This window comes from Pelodiscus sinensis, chromosome 6 (genome assembly GCF_052426305.1).
Source record: "Pelodiscus sinensis isolate ZL-2025 chromosome 6, ASM5242630v1, whole genome shotgun sequence".
NCBI lineage: Eukaryota > Metazoa > Chordata > Testudines > Trionychidae > Pelodiscus > Pelodiscus sinensis.
In genome coordinates, this window is record NC_143057.1 from 40816316 (window position 1) to 40836722 (window position 20407).

Sequence of the window (20407 nt, forward strand, 5' to 3'; positions counted from 1 at the left end):
AAGTCCGTGGCTTCTACGGGGTCTCCCGCCGTCCAAACCGCTTTTTTACGTTTCTTCTGCTTTTCCGGAAAAGCTGTCTACACTGGCCCTTTTCCGGAAAAGCTTTTCCGGAAAAAGGACTTATGCCCGAGCGGGAGCATCGTACGGTTTCCGGAATAGCGGCTGATTTTGTACAGTACAGCATCGTTGCTTTTCCGGAAATTCAAGGGCCAGTGTAGACAGCTCGCGGCTTATTCCGGAAAAGCGGCTGATTCTCCGGAATAAGTGGCCCAGTGTAGACACACCCTAGGAGGCAGTGATTCCACTGAAAATAGATTCCACACCAAGTAGCACAGACTGATTTGCAGCTCTGGCAGAGTTGGGGAAATAGGGTTCCATCTGACCCAAGCTCAGCTCAGAGATAGGTTGCTGCTGCATGCCTGAGAGCTGAGTCACTGCAGGTTCTGTTGTGGAGGCATACCTGAGTGATGGCTCACTATAGCCCTGTTGGAGGAGCAACTACTGAGAGTCTGGAGATACTTGTGCCTGTCCACATCTGCAAATATATCCCTCCCCACACCTTTGACAATCCAAATCTGAGATAGTTTTTAGAGCGCATGGTAGGTATTACATCAAGTGTAGATCAATTTAGAAAGTTCTACCTATCCAAAGTGTTTGACTGTCACATTGAAGAACTAAAGGAACAACTCCTGTGAAGGAATTAGCATTGTGGCTGATGAATGTGGCTGGTGCAGAAGACAAGGTATGTACTTAACATTCTTGCCATCTCTGTCCCACCAAGCAGTCATAATGCAGGCAGTTCTGACACAAATGGAGACAACCTGGATTTTGTTACACTGTGAAGCTCTGGAAGTAGTCACTTCTAAAACCATCCACAAAGCAATATGGGAAACCGTTGAAAAATTTGCAACACCCTTTGATTGCAACACGGCACTTGTGAATAACAATGTTGTACATGAAAAAAGCTTGGGACTGAGGTTTGAAATCTTTGTTTTTAAATGCTGCACACTTTACATTCATGGCACATTTGCTTAACCTTGTGGGTAATCTGTGGAGAAAAAGACTTTTGAAAATAAATGAATTAGTTAAGGCTTCAAAAAGTGCTTTCACTGCCTGCCCTACCAGAAAAGTCCAGTTCTGCATGTTTGTAACAAAGAGGACTAGTCTTTCCCTCCCAACAACCCGCAAGACAACCAGATGGAAGACTTAGCTCAGTGAAAATTTCCAGAGGCAGGAATAAATATGCAGGCCAGGATCAGGCTGGAGATGAAGAGGTGGATCCAATCAAGGAGGATGAGGCCCACTTCTAGCAGCTGATCTGGAGCTGTGAATTCCAAGAGAGCAGAAGCTGCTTTTGTAGTTAACAAGCCATTCACAGTCTTTGTTTAATCCAGAGTTGATTGTGTCAAACTTAAAGATGAATTGTAGCTCAGCAGTTTCTCTTTGAAGTCTGGTCCTGAAGTTTTTTTGCTGCAGGATGGCTACTTTTAGATCTGCAATTGTGTGTCCAGGAAGATTGAAGTGTTCCCCTACAGGTTTTTGTATGTTGCCATTCCTAATATCAGATTTGTGTCCATTGATTCTTTTACGTAGGGACTGTCCTGTTTGGCCGATGTATATAGCAGTGGGGCATTGTTGGCACATGATGGCATATATTACGTTGGTAGATGTGCAGGAGAATGTACCAGTGACAGTATGGCTGATCTGGTTAGGTCCTGTGATGGTGTTGCTGGTGTATATATGTGGGCAGAGTTGGCACCGAGGTTTGTTGCAAGGATTGGTTCCTGAGTTCGAGTTATTATGGTGCGGTGTGTAGTTGCTGGTGAGAATATGCTTCAGGTTGGCGGGTTGTCTGTGGGCAAGGACCGGCCTACCTCCCAAGGCCTGTGAAAGCGAGGGATCATTGTCCAGGATGGGTTGTAGATCACTAATGATGCGTTGGAGAACACCACTGGCCATCACCTACAGTCCCCAGCTAAAACCTCTCCAACGCATCATTAGTGATCTACAACCCATCCTGGACAATGATGCCTCGCTTTCACAGGCCTTGGGAGACTGTGAATGGCTTGCTAACTACAAAAGCAGCTTCTGCTCTCTTGGAATTCACACCTCCAGATCAGCTGCTAGAAGTGGGCCTCATCCTCCTTGATTGGATCCACCTCGTCATCTCCAGCCTGATCCTGGCCTGCATATTTATTCCTGCCTCTGGAAATTTCCACTACATGCATCTGACAAAGTGGGTCTTTGCCCAAGAAAGCTTATGCTCCTACACTTCAGTTAGTCTATAAGGTGCCACAGGACTCCTCGTCGCTTTTGCAGATTCAGACTAACACGGCTACCCCTCTGATACTTAGCTCAGTGCAGCTCTGTATCTCACTGAACAAGCCAAGGATTGCATTTTATAACAGTAGGTCAACCATTCAAGTGACTGTTGATCTTCACCAATTCAAAGCAGTTATTGAACTCCTGGTTCTAACTGTGTTTGCACCCTGAATCATGAACATGTTGTACAGGACTCCTCGCCGCTTTTACAGCTTATGAAGAGCCCACAGTTTGTGCTCATTGAGTCAAAAATGGCATGTATGATCTTGTGTTGATGAGGGCATAGAGCTACTCTGAAACTTGACACACCCAAAAGCAAAAACAACATTCTTGGAAAGCTCAAAAAAAACAGTCATACATAAACACTGACTCAGTCTTGTATTTTCAACCACCTTCTGCCTCTTTCTTCAGTGCTTAATTGCAGTCTATTTGAGCCAAATCAAGCAAAGCACTATGATATTTATGAGATCATGATATTTGAAAACAATATTTCAGCACAGAGAGAATATTAGGTTTACTGTGGAGCAGCTCAATAAATGAGAAACATGGACATTTTTTCATTCTGGAAAAGCATAATGGTCAGATTCTCAACTGTGTCGGTACCTGCCGTGAGATGCTTAGCAGTCCCAGTCAACAGTGTCCATTTTGAACACTCCATCTCATCTTATAAAAATATGCTTAGGGACAACTGATGCTACATAAAATATAACAATCTGCCTGTGCATAATTTGTTTTATACCACAATTACAACAGTTTGCAAAAGGGACTTTGCTAAAAATACTCAGTTTATATTATTTTTGCTTGAAAAATTCTTACACACTATGCAAATATAATTTCAAAATAGTTTGCTTTGACAAGGAAATGAAAATGATTGCATTGATACTGTGTGTTTCTTGTACATGTTACATTGTAATACTTGATTATTAAATTTATGTGTTTTTGTTGTCATGACCATACTATGATTTAGTACATTTCTACCATGACTATTTCATAAATTTTGCCTAATTTTATTCTGATAAAATCATAGCCTGGCTGATTGATTCCTAACCTTTTGCTAATGATTCCTAACATTTTGTTAGTTTTTGTAAATGCTGCTGCACGTTGAGCAGATGTGTTCAGAGAACTATCCACTACGATTCCAATTCCTTTCTTGAGTGATAACTAATTTTGTCCTGATCATTTGGGATTTTTTTCCAATGTGCATTATTTTGCATTTATCTACATTAATTTAATCTGCCATTTTATAGCCTAGTCTTCCACCTCAATGTTTACCCCCTTTTCCAGAGTATTTATAAATATGCTAAACAGCACATATTCCAGTACAGATCCCTCTTCACTGTGAAAATTGAACTTTTATGCCTACCCTTTGTTTCCTGCCAGTTATTGATCCAGAAAAGAACCTTCCCATGAATGCCTTCTTTGCTTAAGAGCATTTGGTGAGAGACCTTACAAATGAGGCATAATGGCACAACAGTTGGATGGAGGAAGCACAAGGAAACAAGCAGACAATACTAGTCATCACATAAGCATGCCATTTTTAAAATACTGTGCAAAACTGGTAAGAGAAGCAAACAACAGGATGAAATATTTCTTTACTAGGATATTACTTTCACAGCTTTTGTAAATATGATAGACACATGTTTAGAAATATGTAGGCATGTGTTTTGAAATCTGAAATCTGTCAGTCTACATACTACATGTCTGAGAAAGTAAAACTGTATTCTAAAATAGGATAATGTTACCTTAAGAGAGTCTCTGCAGTGCTGAAAGAACTTTTTTAACCCTTTATGAGTAATGCTCTGTGTTTCATCATTGCAATGGTGAAGAGTGAAATACTGGGGATGGTGCAGTCCTAGGCTGATGAGCCACTTATCATTCAAACAACGGCAGTCTGCAATCTGAATCTGCCTCCCTGGAAAAAGAGAGACGGAATACCAAGATAGATAACCACAAAATACAAGTCCATATTCATTGTGGAGTTTTTATTAACATGATAGAATATAACTATTGGTAGCTCTCATTTGGAGAACTGAATTTCAGAGTATGTTTGCATTGTGTTTTCACAAACATATCCATCATTACAAGTGCAAATTTAAAAAAGCCATAGTAAAAATGTATTTTTATATCAAATGATTACAAAGCCAGTGCTCTTCCAAAAAAAGGATTCCACCAGATATGCTTCCTGAATGTTTTCTACTGAAGACAAAAAATCTGAAAACATTTGAACTTACATTTAAAATAGGACAGGTTGCACTTCTCTAGTCTGGTTCTCTCTGATCCAGCAACACCTGTGCTCTGGCATAATTTTAATTAGCCAGATGTCCACTTATCATGGCACCTTGTTATTCCTCTGACTTAGCAAAAGAGAGATATGCTAGTGCTAAACTGAACAACATCCCACCGCCACACCTATTTATAAGTCAGCCAAACAAATTGCTTAGATGCTGCCAGCCTTTATTCTGCTCTGTTTGGTGCATAACAGTTACCAAACCACCTGGAAGAATGTTCTTTTGATGTATCCAGTGCCACTGGACATTCACAGGAATTACCAAGTCCACTGTTTCCAAAGAGAGTGTATACACATTAGCCTTTTAGCACAAATGAAGAGTCCCACTTCAATACTACAGCAGTGAGATGAACTTACAGTAAAATCAAGAATAAGTCTATTACATGGTATCAGATTTAAGGGACACTAAGGGTGTGTCTAGACTACATGCCTCCTTCGACGGAGGCATGTAGATTAGCCAGATCGGCAGAGGGAAATGAAGCCGCGATTAAAATAATCGCGGCTTCATTTAAATTTAAATGGCTGCCCCGCTCTGCCGATCAGCTGTTTGTCGGCAGATCGGGGCAGTCTGGACGCGACGCGCCGACAAAGAAGCCTTTCTACATCGGCACAGGTAAGCCTCGTGAAACCAGGCTTACCTGTGCCGATGAAGAAAGGCTTCTTTGTCGGCGCATCGCGTCCAGACTGCCCCGATCTGCCGACAAACAGCTGATCGGCAGAGCGGGGCAGCCATTTAAATTTAAATGAAGCCGCGATTATTTTAATCGCGGCTTCATTTCCCTCTTCCGATCTGGCTAATCTACATGCCTCCGTCGAAGGAGGCATGTAGTCTAGACACACCCTAAGGGTGTATCTACACAGCCATTCCATTATTTCAAAATAATTTCAAAATAACGGATGGATTATTCTGAAATCTGTAAGCCTTATTCTACGAGGAATAACAACTATTCCGAAATAGCTAATTCGAAATAAGGCGTGTGTAGATACTCCACTGCTGCTATTTCAAAATAGCCCCTCACCAGGGCCATTCTAAGTTATTCCTCCCCAGTGCCTCCTGGGGCTCTAAATCGAGATAGCACATCTACATTAGGGAAGCCTGTGTCAGACTAATTTAGAGGTTTCCCTGCAGTGTAAACATGCTATTTCGAAATAAGCTATTTCGGAATAACTTATCAAATAGCCATGCAGTGTTGACGTATGCTAATGAAAAACAATAGAAACAGAAAAAGCTTACTATACTTTCTAGTGACTAAACTTAATAGGTTACAATGATAAGGCATTTTCTCCCCTAACCTCACCTCACAACACTACCAACCTTCATGGCTTGAGACCCACCAGACACTGACCTCTTTGTTCCCTCAGAAATGGATAACAAAACATCTTTTTTTATTCATCTTATATTTCTTCAAGGACTCATTGTTTTGCCCTCCCCCCAGACTTTTCCTGTTCATTTACATGCTAATGTAGTTTTCTCATGTTGGTTACTCAATACTTAATTTACGTGAAAGGCAAAGGGATAACTTCCTTCCCTCTTGTCTTGAAGAAAACCTCTTTATTTCTTTGGTTACAGACTTTAAGGCATTAATACCAGTAAATATCTATAATTCCTCACATATGGTTAATATATACATTTCACATCTCTCCAGTTTTATTTGTTACCTTACAAGAAACTCTTTAAGGAAAAATACTATTACAGCAACATGTTAGGGTGTAGAGAGTTTGTCAAGCCAGAAAGTAGATAGGACTTGCTGATACAGAGTACAGAGGGGCAGCAATGTTAGTCTGTTTCAGCAAAAATAACAAGGAAGCTAGTAGCACTTTAAAGACTAACAAATTTATTAGGGCATAGGGCATACGCTTTTCATGAGATACAACTCACTTCCTCAGATGCTGAAAAGGAAAAAAAGGAAGGGATACAAAGTTGGGAGTGTGACATCTGTGTTAATGAAATCATAGGGGACATGACTCATCTCCAAGAGTGATGAGGAAATGAGAGTACATAAAGAGTAAATTACCTTTGTAATGTGAGAACCACTCCATGTTTATATTTAAACATTTTTTCAGGCTGTCAAATCTGCATATGAATTCTAGCTCAGCAAGTTTCTCAGTGTAGTCTGGTTTTGAAGTTTTTTGCCTGAGAATAGCAACTCCAAGTCAGAAATGATGTGTTCAGGAAGGTTAAAGTGCTCCCCCATTAGTGTTTGTATGTTGCCATTCTTAATGTCTGATTTGTATCCATTTATTCATTGGTGTAGAGATGGTCTGGTTTGTCTGATATACCAAGTAGTAAACCATGAAGGGGAATCTGTGTCATAAATTCTAACAATGGGATATCATTACTAAATGGAGATGGTAAAATTGTTTTGATAATGCAGACTAGACAGATGTGTTCGGTAATTATTTCTGTTTTGTATTTGAAAAATAAAACATTGATAAAATACTTTCCAGCCCATTTGTAATTGAGAAGTTTGTTGGACGATATCTTCTGGGAATAAATATTTTTAAATGAATAACCTGCATCCAAGAGCTGGCAAAGGAAATCTTTGGCCCACCAATTTCAATTTTAAAAAACATTTAAGAATACCCAGGAAAGTCCAAATGACCAGAAAAGTACTAATATTGAGCCAGTTTTCAAAAAGCAAATGGGATGGCCAAAGTAAGCAAAGGCTGATTACCCTGACATCAATCCCATGCAGAATAATGAAAGAATTGTGGGGGGAGGGGGGGGGAGGGCGGGGAGCGGGAGAAGAAGATAAATAATGCCAGTCAATATGGAAAACATATCTTGACTTCCTTCTGTGATGAGATTATAAATTTGGTTAAGAAAGGTAAGTGCATAGTTCTAGCAGGCTTTTATAAGACTTTTTAGTTAGCACCACATGATATTCCGATTTAAAAAACAGTACCATACAGTATCAATAGAGGTCATGCCCAGTGGATAAAGAGCTGGCTAAGTGACAGATTTAAAAAACTAGTTGTCAAAGGGAACTCATCATCTACAGGGGATGTTTCTAGTGTGTTCTGCAGGAGCTCATACTAGGCTTGATGCTATTCAACATTTTCATCAATCATCTGGAGGCAAATATAAAATAACTGCTGATAATATTTGTGGATGACACAGAGTGGTGAGTGATCTTGTGTTGCTACATCTGGGTGTAAGGAAGAGTAAGAAACCTTCCATTGCTCAGCTGCAGCAGACAAACAGGAAGAACCAGAACTGTTCTTTCATACTTCCTGTCGCCTCCCTTGTCCAGGTAGATGGAGGTGGAGAATGAGCAGAACTCTCCAAGATGCCAACCAGATTTTAAGAATATGTGCTAGCTACTTATGCTAAACAATCTGGTCCATATTACACTGAGCTGTGATAATTAGAATACATATTGGAGACCTGAAGATCTCTGTGTGGCTCAAAAGCATGTCTCTCTGACCAACAGAAATTGCCACAATACAAGATATTACCTAAACCATCTTCTCTAATATCCTGGGACTGACACGGCTACCAGCACATTGAATATAACGTATTATAGAGAGACAATGTGGGCAAATTAATATATTTCATTTGATCAACATCTTTTACTATCAGCCATCTTGTCTCTATAATATCCTTGAACCAATATGGTTACAACAACACTACATATGACATAGCATACAGAATTATGACTGCTTTTTGTCAATCTGAATATTGGAATATCAGAACTTTTTCTTTGTGTAGGGTACTCACATATAGTATAAAATCTCTGTTTAGTAGGAATGGGGGACATCTAAATTATATGTATTCACAAAAATGATGCACATAATCACCTAGGGTACGTCTACACTACAGCGTTATTTTGAAATAATTATTTCGAAATTATAGTGTCTACACACAAAATGCATTTCAAACTAGCATTTTGCTATTTTGAAATAGCGTGTCCACACTTAGTGGATGCTGAATCACATTTAAGGCCAGCTGAAACTGGTTCCAGTAGGGCATCAGGTCAGGAGTTACTTTATGTGGCAGCTGCCTGAGGCTATCTTAGGCCTGTGCTTAAAGGGACCCCACTGGACAGCTGGTTCTCAGGTTTCCCTGCTTGCTTGCCTACCTCACTGAGGGACAGCAAAACATTTTTTTCTCTGCCGCGGGCAGTCTGTAGTGCCCTCACTCGGGACACCACAGCACTCTGCAACATGGAGCCAGAGCTGCCCCTGGGCACTCTGGTGCTTCTTTTGGATGTGTTGCTGAAAGCCTGGCAGCACTTTCTGGAGGCTGCCTCGCAGCATCTGCGCAGCCCAACCCCCAGGCCATCATCCGGACCCTCCTGGGGTATGTGGTGGAGAAGCTGCAGCTCCTGGATGCCAGTGTGCCCCACCGCATCTGGATGCCAGCAGCAACTGGTGGGACCTGGAGTGCTGGGGAGACCAACAATGGATCCAGAACTTTAGGATGAAGAAGGACACCTTAATGGAGCTCTGCGAGTGGCATGCCCCTGCTCTGCAGCGACGGGACACACACATGAGGCCCACCATTCCCGTGCAGAAGCGTGTGGCCATCGCCCACTGGAAGCTCTCCAGGACGGATAGCTACCAATCTGTGGGGAACCAGTTTGGCGTGGGGAGATCCACCGTCGGCGCAGTGCTCATGCAGTATGGCAGTCTCCGGCCACAGTGCCAGGAGGAGGGGTGCAAGGAGGGGACGGGCTGCCCTAGGGAAAAGGGGGGGAGGTGGTGCAAGTCCCCTCCACGGGAGGGTTTGTTCTGTCCCATCCTCACTACAGACTGCCCGTGGTGGCCAGGATTGCAGGGCGGGTTACTCGTGCAGAGTGGGGGGTGCGGGGCAGTGGTGGGGAAGGAGCACACTCAGCCACCCTGGCACCTCAGTGACTCTCGGTTTTGTGTGTTCCTCTGCAGGTGGTCAAGGCTATCAATAGAGTGCTGCTCCACAGAGTCATCCACCTTGTCGATGTCAATGCGGTCATCGAGGGGTTTGGCGCCCTGGGCTTCCCCACTGTGGGGGGGCTATCAATGGCACACACATCCCAATCTGTGCCCCGGAATACCAGGCCTCCCTCTATATCAACTGCAAGGGACACTTTTCCATTATCCTGCAGGCTGTGTCTGACCACTGGGGCCAGTTTGTGGACATCAAGGTGGGCTGATCCAGCAAAGCACACGACGCACGTGTGTATCACAACTCCTCCATTTGCCAGAGGCTGCACGTCAGGACTTTCTTCCCCGACCACCACATCAGGGTTGGGGATGTGGACATGTCTGTGTGCCTGGTGGGTGATGCGGCCTATCCTCTACAATTCTGGCTCATGAAGTCATACACAGGACACCTCAACCCTCCCCGATAGGCATTTAATGCCAGGCTCAGCAGAGCCCGCATCATGGGGGAGGGTGCTTTCGGCTGGCTGAAGGCCCAATTTAGATGCCTCCTCACCTGCCTGGACCTCTCCAAGCAGACTATTCTGCACATGGTGGCAGCGTACTGTGTGCTGCACAATTTGTGCGAGAGGAAGGGGGAGGCTTTCCTGCCAGTCTGGGTGGCAGATGCCAAGCACTTGGCTGGCCTGTACATGCAGCCCCACATGGCTGCCAGCCAGGAGGCCCAGCGGGAGGCTGTCCATATCCAGGAGGCCCTGTGGGAGAGCTTCCACCTGGAGGAGGACTAAAGTCTCCCTTTTGTGCCCCACTGGGGGCTTGTGCCTCATTCCACCCTCACGTCCTTCCATTTACCTCTCCCTAACCCCCCTTCCTGATATATAATAAAGACATGTGTTGCAGAAAACAAACTCTCTTTATTGAACAAAACTGGAGTGTAGGGGGGAGAAGGGATGGGTAAACCTGGGAGGAGGGAGCTGGAAGGGGGAGGCAAGGGGAAGAAGGGGGAGGAGAAGCTCAGAGATCAGGGCTTGGGGGAACTCGGCGTCCCCAGGGGTAGGAGAGGGGAAGTGATGGAGGAAGAAGCGGGAGGGGGAGCAGGCATGGGAGGAGGAGTGGTAGCTGGGGAGACAGCAGTGGCTGGAGTGGCAGGAGGCAGAAATTTCTGCACCAGGGTCTGCAGGTGGTCGCAGATGGCACGGCCCTGGGCAAGCAGCTCCCACCCACTCTCCCGCCAGAGCAGCATGTCTTCGTGCACCCAGCAGTCCAGGTTGCGGTGCAGGCCTCGCAGTATCCCCAGGGGCTGCCGTTGGTACTCCTCCTGGTTATGGGTCAGCCTGCTGAGTGCCCGGGCGCAGGAGGATGTCCTGGGCGGGGTAGTGTGCCCTGCACTTGCAGCTGGTGCAGCTGTAGAAAAACAAGAGAAGTGGTCAGTTATCCCTGGGGACATGGGGTGAAATCCAGCCCCCCTCTGCAAGGCGAGGATGACAGGTCTCCGTACCATCAGAGCTGATGTGCTAGCACAGAGGCCATGTTTGGGATGTCCTACTATCCCTGGGAGTGGGAGCTGGCCCGGGAGCGCACCCATGCTCCTGTGCTGTATGTTGTGTGGGTCTGTGTGTGTGGGGGGGGGGCGATGTCCACTGCCTCTGTGTAGAGGGGGCTTGTGGAGGGAGGGCACCTTGCTGTGTCCTGCCCCGGGGTCAGGAGCATGTCATGTGCCTTCATACATACATGCGTGTGAGTAACAGGCCACGGCCCCTGTGTAGCATACAGCTGGGGCCACGTGCCCAGGGGTGGCACGGCACATGCACAGGTTGCTACATGAGCTGTGGCCAGCAAGGCCCACGTGAGCGGTCCCAGGTCTCTGTCTTCTCCCACCCCCGCATAAGGGGACAGTGATGGCACTCACATGTTGTTGCCTCCCTGGCCTCGGACAACACCGGCGACAGGTCTGCTGGGACGGCTCGGGGGCCCTGGCTGCGCGGCATGCTCCTTCCGGGCTCCTGCGGCTCCTGGCCTTCCTCCTCCTCCTCCATGCCCTCTGCCCCAGGGTTGATGACCATCTGGGGGGCACGGACAGTCCCGCCCCCCAGGATGCAGTCCTGGGCATCAAAATAGGGGCAGGTGTCTGGGTCTGCCCCTGTTTGAGAGCTGCCCCCTGTGGCCCTGGCATACGCCTGCTGCAGCTCCTTGGTTTTCATCCAAATCTGCTCCTGGGTTCGGATGTGGCCTTTGGTGGCCAGGCTGGCAGCCATGTGGTGGTAAGACGCCCGCATTCCTCCATCTAGTGCGGAGATTATGGATGTTGCAGGCCTCCCCCCAAAACTCAATGAGGTCCCTGATATCTACACTGGATCAAGCAGACACCCTCCTTTTCTGGCCCCTGGCAGGCTCCTGGGAGCTGGCAGACTGGTCCTAGGGAGCGGTGGAGGGCTGGCTGCCAGTGGCTTGCTGGCTCATGCTGCGGCCTGGCTCTGGGGCAGCAGCAGAGTGGCTCTGGGCTGGCAGGCCTGGTGCTAGCCACAAAAGACTGTAGTCAGACTCTACCCTTTTAAGGGCTCCAGGAGGGAGAGGGAGGAGAGGAGTTTTCCTGTTTGTGCCCACAGTGGCCACCAGGGCACCCTGGGAAGGGCTGGAGGCCCCCTATTTCGAAATAAGCACCTCCACAGTGCTTATTTTGAAATAGAAATTTTGAAATAGGCACTATTCCTCCTGGAATGAGGTTTACCAATTTTGAAATAAGCCCTCTGTTATTTCAAATTAATAGCAGTTGGCCTGTGTAGACGCTAGCACAGTTATTTCGAAATAACGGCTGTTATTTCGAAATAACACTGCTGTGTAGACATGCCCCCAGGGACTCACTTTGAGAGGTGCCAGGCCACTATATCCCAGGGGTATCAATAGGCGTTGAGAGCATTCAGATGCTTGCGTAATGCAAGCAGTTAATGTAAAACAAGTGTGGACTTCAATAGCTGAAAAATTTGTCGCGTGAATTGGACCTCACACCCATTTTACATCATTACAGCTCCTTTTATTAGGTAAAGTTACTCTTTCAAATCAGGAGTATATCTGAGAAGAATTAGACCCCTGCTGGAAGAAGGGCAAATTTATTTGAAGAGAAAACTACATGCATAAAAATATAGCTATATATGCTCTTGTTATTGTTGTAAATGGTTTAAGAACACTATGTATTATGATAGAAGTAGGTCTAGCTAAAGCTTAAGATACATTAGCAATTTCCTCTAGGATATGTCAGGCTTTGCGTAAATAACAGTTCACCCTCAGTCATGCCCTGTTTAGTTCCTAGAATTAAATCATACTCTTTAGGTAGCTCATTTCTTCTTTAACCACTACCAAAACAAGTTCTTTGATGTCAGCTAATTAGTTCTGCACTGCTTGAGCTTGTTCAACAAGATACAGTTTATCTGGGCTAATACAAAAGAGTATATTAAAAATCCCAATAATAAACCCATGATTTTAAATATATTTTCCCCTCAGATTATACCTGTGGCCTTATTCAAACAGATTCCAATTTACCTCCTGAACACGGGCCTTGATAGTATCAAAGAATTTTATCCAAGCAGGGCCTTTTCTTGCAGAAAAGCTTTTAATCCTTGAGTTAAAAAAAAGCATGTTTCCCATGGTTTCTCTTTATTTCTTTCCTTCCAGCTGAGACCCTTTCTTTTTCCTTGATCTCGGTCTTTGTGTTTGAGGATGCTGCTCAAACTGATTGCATCAGGATATGTAGGATTAGGGTGATTGATTTGTGACCTGTGTATGTGACTTGGTCAAGGGAGCATCTGAGCATAAAGCAAATCTCAGGGAACCAGAGCTTATTTTAGCAGTCTAAACATGAAATAATAAGAACAACAATGACCGTCACAACCACTAAGGCATATTAAAATGCAATGGGTGTTTTACAATAAAGAGTAATTTGGCTCCCAGAATTATTAGTCAAAAGAGGTCAGAAGAATTAAACTTTCAGAGGTTCAAGATTCCTTAAATAGAGACTTATTTCCAAGAAAGGGCCTCAAGGTTTAGCCCTTATTTGTATTTAATGCACCATTACATAGCAATGCCCATAGCAACCCAACAATTGAGCTACTAGGTAAACTTTTACATAGCCCTAGTCACACAGCAGTGGGTGTGGCAAGAGAACAATATAGGTCACTGCAATTTCTTTCCCTTTTCACCAACTTTAAAAGCTGTTGTTTTGGCTGTCACCTTAAGAGTGAGAAATTCTCTGCAGTTAACAGACATTTCAAATTCTAATCTAATTAGCCACTTGAACCTCAACTGCCCATAGATATATAATACAGAGCATTTCTAAAGTAAAAGTGAACTTAAACCTAAGATCCTTTTAACATGTTCTGGATGCTTACATTATTGATACATGACTGTCTGACTGACTGCATGTGACTTGATTCAAAGTGCACCAAAGGATCCAGAGAACACTGGAAACAAGGGGTCAAAATAAAACCTTTTTTTGGTTCTGTTTCTATGAGGGATAAGAGAAGACACAACTTTTAAGTACAGAATACAGCTATTTAAATCATTTACAGGCAATGGCTTGAACTGGCAAGTCTGGCTTGCTAGTCAAAGCTAAATGGCATTCTGCTACAGAATCTAAAGAAATGGGATACAGGATAAAAGTTGGATATCTTTGTCGCTAGATAATCCTTTACTGTTCATGAATAGAAGTCTGTTTTTCCTTAAGATTTTTAAGCAAAAGTATTCTGAAACCCTTCCTGTACTGCTAAAGAGATTTCCTTTGATCTGTCTAGGGGCAGCAAGTATGCCCTTTTTCTCTTTAACAGTAGGTGGGATTTTTATGACACAAATGCTGGCAGTCTGGATTTTTTTTTTAAATAAACATTCAACCTTATATAATTTGACAAGCAAAGTCTTACTGATTTAACCCCTTGGCACTGGGATTCATTGATATACAGGCAGTCCCGGAGTTACGTGGATCCGACTTACGGCGGATCCGCAGTTACGAACGGGGCTTTTCTCACCCCGGATGACGCGAGCGGCGGGACGCCCAGATGCGCCGCGGTCCCGCCGCCCGCGTCCTCCGGGGCAAGAAAAGCTGCTCCGCTTCTCCCTGGTCTGCTGGGGGGGAGCCTCCCAGCAGACCAGGGAGACGCGGAGCAAAGCCGCAGAGCACGCGGGCAGCAGGACAGCCCATACGCGCCGCAACTGTCCCGCTGCCGGCATCCTCCGAGGCTTTGCTCCCCGTCTCCCTGGTCTACTGGGGGGACCTCCCCCCCAGCAGACCAGGGTGACGGGGAGCAAAGCCACGGAGGATGCGGGCGGGACCACGGCGCGTCTCGGTGGTCCCGCCACCCGCGTCTCCCTGGTCTGCTGGGGGAGGGGGCACAGTTAGTGCGCCCCCCCCCCCTGCCCAGCAGACCAGGCTTTTCTCGCCGACGACGCCTGGGGTAGAGTAGCTGGGGCGCTGCCGGGTTGGTCCCGCAGCGCCGCTCCTTGGCGCTACTGGACCAACCCGGCAGCACCCCAGCTGCTCTGCCCCAGGTGTCCCCAAGTCAGCGGCTGCTGAAACTGACCAGCGGCTGACTACAGGAAGCCCGAGGCAGAGTTGCTCTGCCCCGGGCTTCCTGGAATCAGCCGCTGGTCAGTTTCAGCAGCGGCTGACTTGGGGACACCTGGGGTAGAGCAGCTGGGGTGCTGCCGGGTTGGTCCCCGCAGCGCTGAGGTGCGGCGCTGCGGGGACCTACCCGGCAGCGCCCCAGCTGCTCTGTCCCAGGCGTCCAAATTCAGCCGCTGTTGAAACTGATCAGCGGTTGATTCCAGGAAGCCCAGGGCAGAGCAACTCTGCGTCGGGCTTCCTGTAGTCAGCCGCTGGTCAGTTTCAGCAGCGGCTGAATCTGGACGCCAGTTCCGACTTACATACAAATTCAACTTAAGAACAAATCTACAGTCCCTATCTTGTACGTAACCCGGGGACTGCCTGTAGTTTCCAATGATTTTCCTAGTTGTTGCAGAAATAAATAATCACAGCTCAGGTTCCTAATATTTTCACAAAACCTCATTAGACCCTGAAGTGAACAGGAGCTGAGAGTGCTCAGCATTTCACGGAAGTGAGACAAAAATGGGAATCTATTGTACTTTGCAATCATTGTTGATTACGTAAAAATAGATATGTAAATAGAAGCTCTCTCCTTTATAGTCTGCCTTTTCCTTTTAGTAATTATAACTCAGTGTTTGTGACATCACATTAGAAACACCTGTGATGTCACAAATTCTCAAGTATGTTATTAGTCAATGATGCAGGTAAAAGGAATAGACTGTTTACAAAATGTAGAGCTTCTACTATGTGTATAAACAATTTTGTGACCATAATGAGAGCAGTGTAAGAATACAGAAAGTTTCTAAGTTTGATATTTAGGGCCAAATCCTGACACAACTCAACTGCCTGAATATAGCCCAAATGCAGACACTTTTTCATTTGACGTAATATATATGAATGTGTGTTTCAAAGTTGTAGTGGTTTATGATAGTTCTGACTGAACTATTTGATGTGCATAAATTGAGCTGTCCACATTAATTTACTGAAAAACATTTGCTCCATATATCATCCCAATTAGACTAGTGGTCTCTAACCTTTTTACACCCAAGATCACTTTTTAAATGTCAGGGCAAATCAAGATCTACCCCGTCCCTTTCCCAAGACCCCACCCCTTCCTTGAGGCCCCGCCCCCTCCATTCCCCTCCTCTCCATCATTTGCTGTCCCCAGCCCTTACTCACTCTCACTGGGTTGAGACAGGACGTGCGGTCTCTAGGATGGGAATGACAGATTGGAGTGTGGGGAGGGATGAGCAGTGCAAGCTCTGGGAGGGAGTTTGGGTGCAGGCGGAGAAAGGGATGTTAGCCCAGGGAGGGGACTCCAGACTGGAGAGTGTTGGGGTCAGGCCTCAGGCTTGTGGATATAGGGGTTCAGGAGTTTGGGTTGGGATATATGAAGGGTTCAGGGCAGGAGATTGGGAGTATGATGGGCTCAGGACACAGATTTGCAGTGTGTGGATGGTGCAGGAGTGTTGTGGCAGAAGACTGGGGATGTGGCAGTGCAGGAGTTTGGGGATGTAAGGGGTTCAGGTGTATGATAGACTGGGGGCTGGGGCTTGTGGGGGGTGTCGGAGTGTTATGATGCTGTGGCCAGTTGGGGGTTTTGCCCCAATTGGAGACTTGTTGGCCAGGCTTCATTTTTAAATAAAATATTTTGTCCAACACAAAATGTTTCAGCATTGTCTTTATTTATGGGAGGGGTGAGGTACCTGTTTTGGGTCAGGGGCCACTGACTCTCAGAAAAATCACCTTAAGAGTACAGGCAGTCCCCGACTTACGCGGATCCGACTAACGTCGGATCCGCACTTACGAATAGGGCTTTCTCGCCCCGGAGGTCGAGGTGGCGGATTGCTACCTGCGAGCTCCGGGGCGAGAAAGCCCCGTTCGTAAGCTGCTCCCAGTGCCCCTGGTCTGCTGGAGACGGTCCTCAGCAGACCAGGGGCACCGGGACTGAAGCCGCAGCCGCGGCGGGGTCCCGCGCCTCTGAGACTTTGCCAGAGCAAAGCCTCACAGGCGCGGCACCCCGCTGCTGCTGCGGCTCTGCTCCCCATGTCCCTGGTCTGCTGGGGGGGGGGGGGCGCAGCTAGTGTGCCCCCCCCAGCAGACCAGGCTTTTGTTGTGGACCCTGGGGCAGAGCAGCTGGGGCGCTGCCGATTGGTCCTGCAGCCCCGCTCTGGGGACTACTGGACCAACCCAGCAGCACCCCAGCTGCTCTGCCCCAGGTCCTGATTCAGCCGCTGCTGGTCAGTTTCAGCAGTGGCTGAATCAGGACGCCTGGGGCAGAGCAGCTGGGGTGCTGCTGGGTTGGTCCAGTAGCGCCGAGGAGGGGTGCTACTGGAGCAACCCAGCAGCACCCCAGCTGCTCTGCCCCAGGCGTCCCCAAGTCAGCTGGTGCTGAAACTGACCAGCGCTGACTACAGGAAGCCCGAGACAGAGTTGCTCTGCCCCAGGCTTCCTGGAATCAGCTGCTGATCAGTTTCAGCAGCAGCTGACTTGGGGATGCCTGGGGTTCTTAAGTTGAATCTGTATGTAAGTCAGAACTGGCAGTCAGTTTCAGCAGCGGCTGAAACTGGACTCCAGTTCCGACTTACATACAGATTCAACTTAAGAACAAACCTACAGTCCCTATCTTGTACGTAACCCGGGGACTGCCTGTACTATTTTCTGATACCCAGCATGGCCTTCCCTCCTTCACCAGGAATTGGGAGAGGGTACTGAAAAGGGCCACTGCCTATGTTACTGGAAACCTGTTCTATTAATATCAACTTGGTACTTCTGAACACTTACAAACAGTTCTTTTAGGGCTGGTCAATGTACAAGTTTTCTTCTGATGTGCTGGTTCAGAAACTGATAAAGTGGTATAATCCCCTTATGTGAATGCAGTTACATTGGTGTAAATTTATTTATAGTCATAATATTAATTTCTGTAAGGGTGTGTCTAAACTACATGGCTCCGTCGATGGAGCCACGTAGATTAGGCTGATCGGCAGAGGGAAATGAAGCCGCAATTTAAATAATCGCGGCTTCATTTAAATTTACGAGGCATACTTGCGCCGGTAGACAAAGGCTTCCTTGTCGACAGCGGCGCGTCCAGACTGCCCCGATGTGCCGACAAACAGCTGATCATCAAATGGTTGGCAGAGCGCGGCAGCCATTTAAATTTAAATGAAGCCGCGATTATTTAAATTGCTTCATTTCCCTCTGCCCATCAGCCTAATCTACATGGCTCCATCGACGGAGCCATGTAGTTTAGACACACCCAAAGTGTATGGAAATGAGCTTTATCAATATAAGCACCTTCATGAGGATGAAACTGCATCTATAGTGGGAGATTCTACCATGATTCTATATCATTTTCTAAATCCATATAATTAACAATAGGGTAGACTATGTCTCAAAAAGAAAGTGCTTTTGCCTCAGAAAAACAACCCAATTCCTCTTGCTAAAGTCCCCAAAACAGACAGATAAAGGATTATGCTGCTTTAATACAGGAGATCCTCGCTATAAGTCCAAGATACATTCCAAAAAACTTGTACTTATAGTGAAACAACTTAAAGCGGGGAATTTTTTTCCCATGGCTAACTTCCATTTAAGCAAATTGGGGAGAGTATTTTGTATGACTTATAGCGGGGAATGGGAGGACTTATAATGCATCAGTTGCTACAAATGTCAATGACTTTAGTGTGGAACGGATGTATATTGGGGTGACATAGTGGGGACCCCCTATATTTGTAAACTTTATGCTACAGTATAGCAGAAATACAGGAAATGTATAAATATATTGTACATACTCTAAATCACTTTCTCACTTCTATTTGCCATGTGGAGTTGAAAAATCTCCCTCATACATTTTCCAACTTTCCTTTCTGAATTTTAGTTCCTGCTGCTACCCCATATGCACAACAGAGACAACCAGATAAAACAAACACACAAAGAAAAAACCCAGAGTACAAACCAAGCTGATTCATGGCCCTACAGTGCAATTCAAAGATTTTACAGAAAGCACTGCTGGCTTCATCTAGAAATGCAAGCCCCTTATCACTACACAATAGTTACAAACATCAGCGCTTTTCCCTCAAGTTCCAAAGACCAGTCATGACAGCTGTTGCTTCTTTAAAAGAACAATACACTTAGTTCCTAGAACACTTGTTCAGCATCACTGAAACGCAACACTCAGCTACGTCCTTTGTTTGTTCAAGGTGTAAGTATTTGCTTTGGAGTTCACCGTGGGAATGTGACATAAGCCGAGACACAGACGCCTACTGCAGGTGACCTGCAGTTTTGTTTGCCTCCCCATTCACAGCCTTGAGTTGGTTCTTTTTTTAGACATCTCTTTCTTCGTTAAACATATGGCATTTCGTTCATTCGGTGCTTTTTGTTGTTGTTTTAACTACTTATCTATCTTTATTATTAGCTTTTGGATAAAAATATGCTGGATCTGTTAGTTTACCTAAAGGAAATTCTGGGTGTGATTATGATTCCTTTGTTTAAAGGATATAAAAATCCAGCTATGAACTGCATCTACTGATAACAGAATATAGAATTTTCCATTGCTATCCAGGTCACTGGTTCATATAAGGCATTGTCAGCAGTGAATGAAATGTAATCATATTTCTGTGGAGCAGCTTTTTATAAAGATTAACAAATTAATACACAAAACACCATTGGAAATGATATCTAAATATAATTCCCTTTACTCAGATAAAAAAATAAAACATGATGGATGGGATCTACCATAGGGATTTGTATTGCATAGCTTAGCATCATGGTACTTAACTTTTAGGCAATTAAAAAAAAATCACAGGAACAACACTGTCATCCACTAAGAACATGATCCACGAAAGCCAGCACGTTAAGCAGGGAGCCTCTAGCCAAAGGGAGATGTTAAGGAGATGGGTGTGTACACTAACCCATCTCCCTCTTTCAGGCTATGTTTACACTACAGGGTTTTTGCGCAAAAACCCATGGAGCATCCACACCTCAAGAACATTTTTGCGCAAGAAAATTTACAGTAAAACGGCAGAACAGAGGGCTTTTTGAGGTGTAGGTATAACTCTTTCTTTGAGGAATAACTCCTTTTTGTGCAAGAGTTCTTGCACAAAAAGGTGTGTGGGGACACTCAACAGGGCTTTCTTGTGCAAAAAGAGCCTATCAGAAAAAGCACAGGTACGCTGATGGCTATTCTATGAATGGCAATCCGAACATTCTTGTGCAAGAGTGTCCATGCAGTGCGGACGCTCTCTTGCGCAAAAGCACATCGCTTTTGTTATGCGCTTTTAAGGTATGGACGCGCTTTTGCGCAAGAAGATTTTGCAGAAGATCTCTTCCGCAAAAAGCTTCTTGAGCAA

At 45.6% G+C, this 20407-nt stretch overlaps 1 protein-coding gene across 1 annotated transcript in view; it reads right to left on the reverse strand.

The window, feature by feature from the left end:
- The window catches only part of LOC106732012 (uncharacterized), a 109717-nt gene that overhangs the window by 53583 nt on the left and 35727 nt on the right, over positions 1-20407 (reverse strand). The window contains exon 8 of the mRNA XM_075931757.2: positions 4065-4234. Within this exon, the coding sequence (XP_075787872.2) occupies positions 4065-4234 (170 nt within the window). The remainder of the gene's footprint in view (positions 1-4064; positions 4235-20407) is intronic.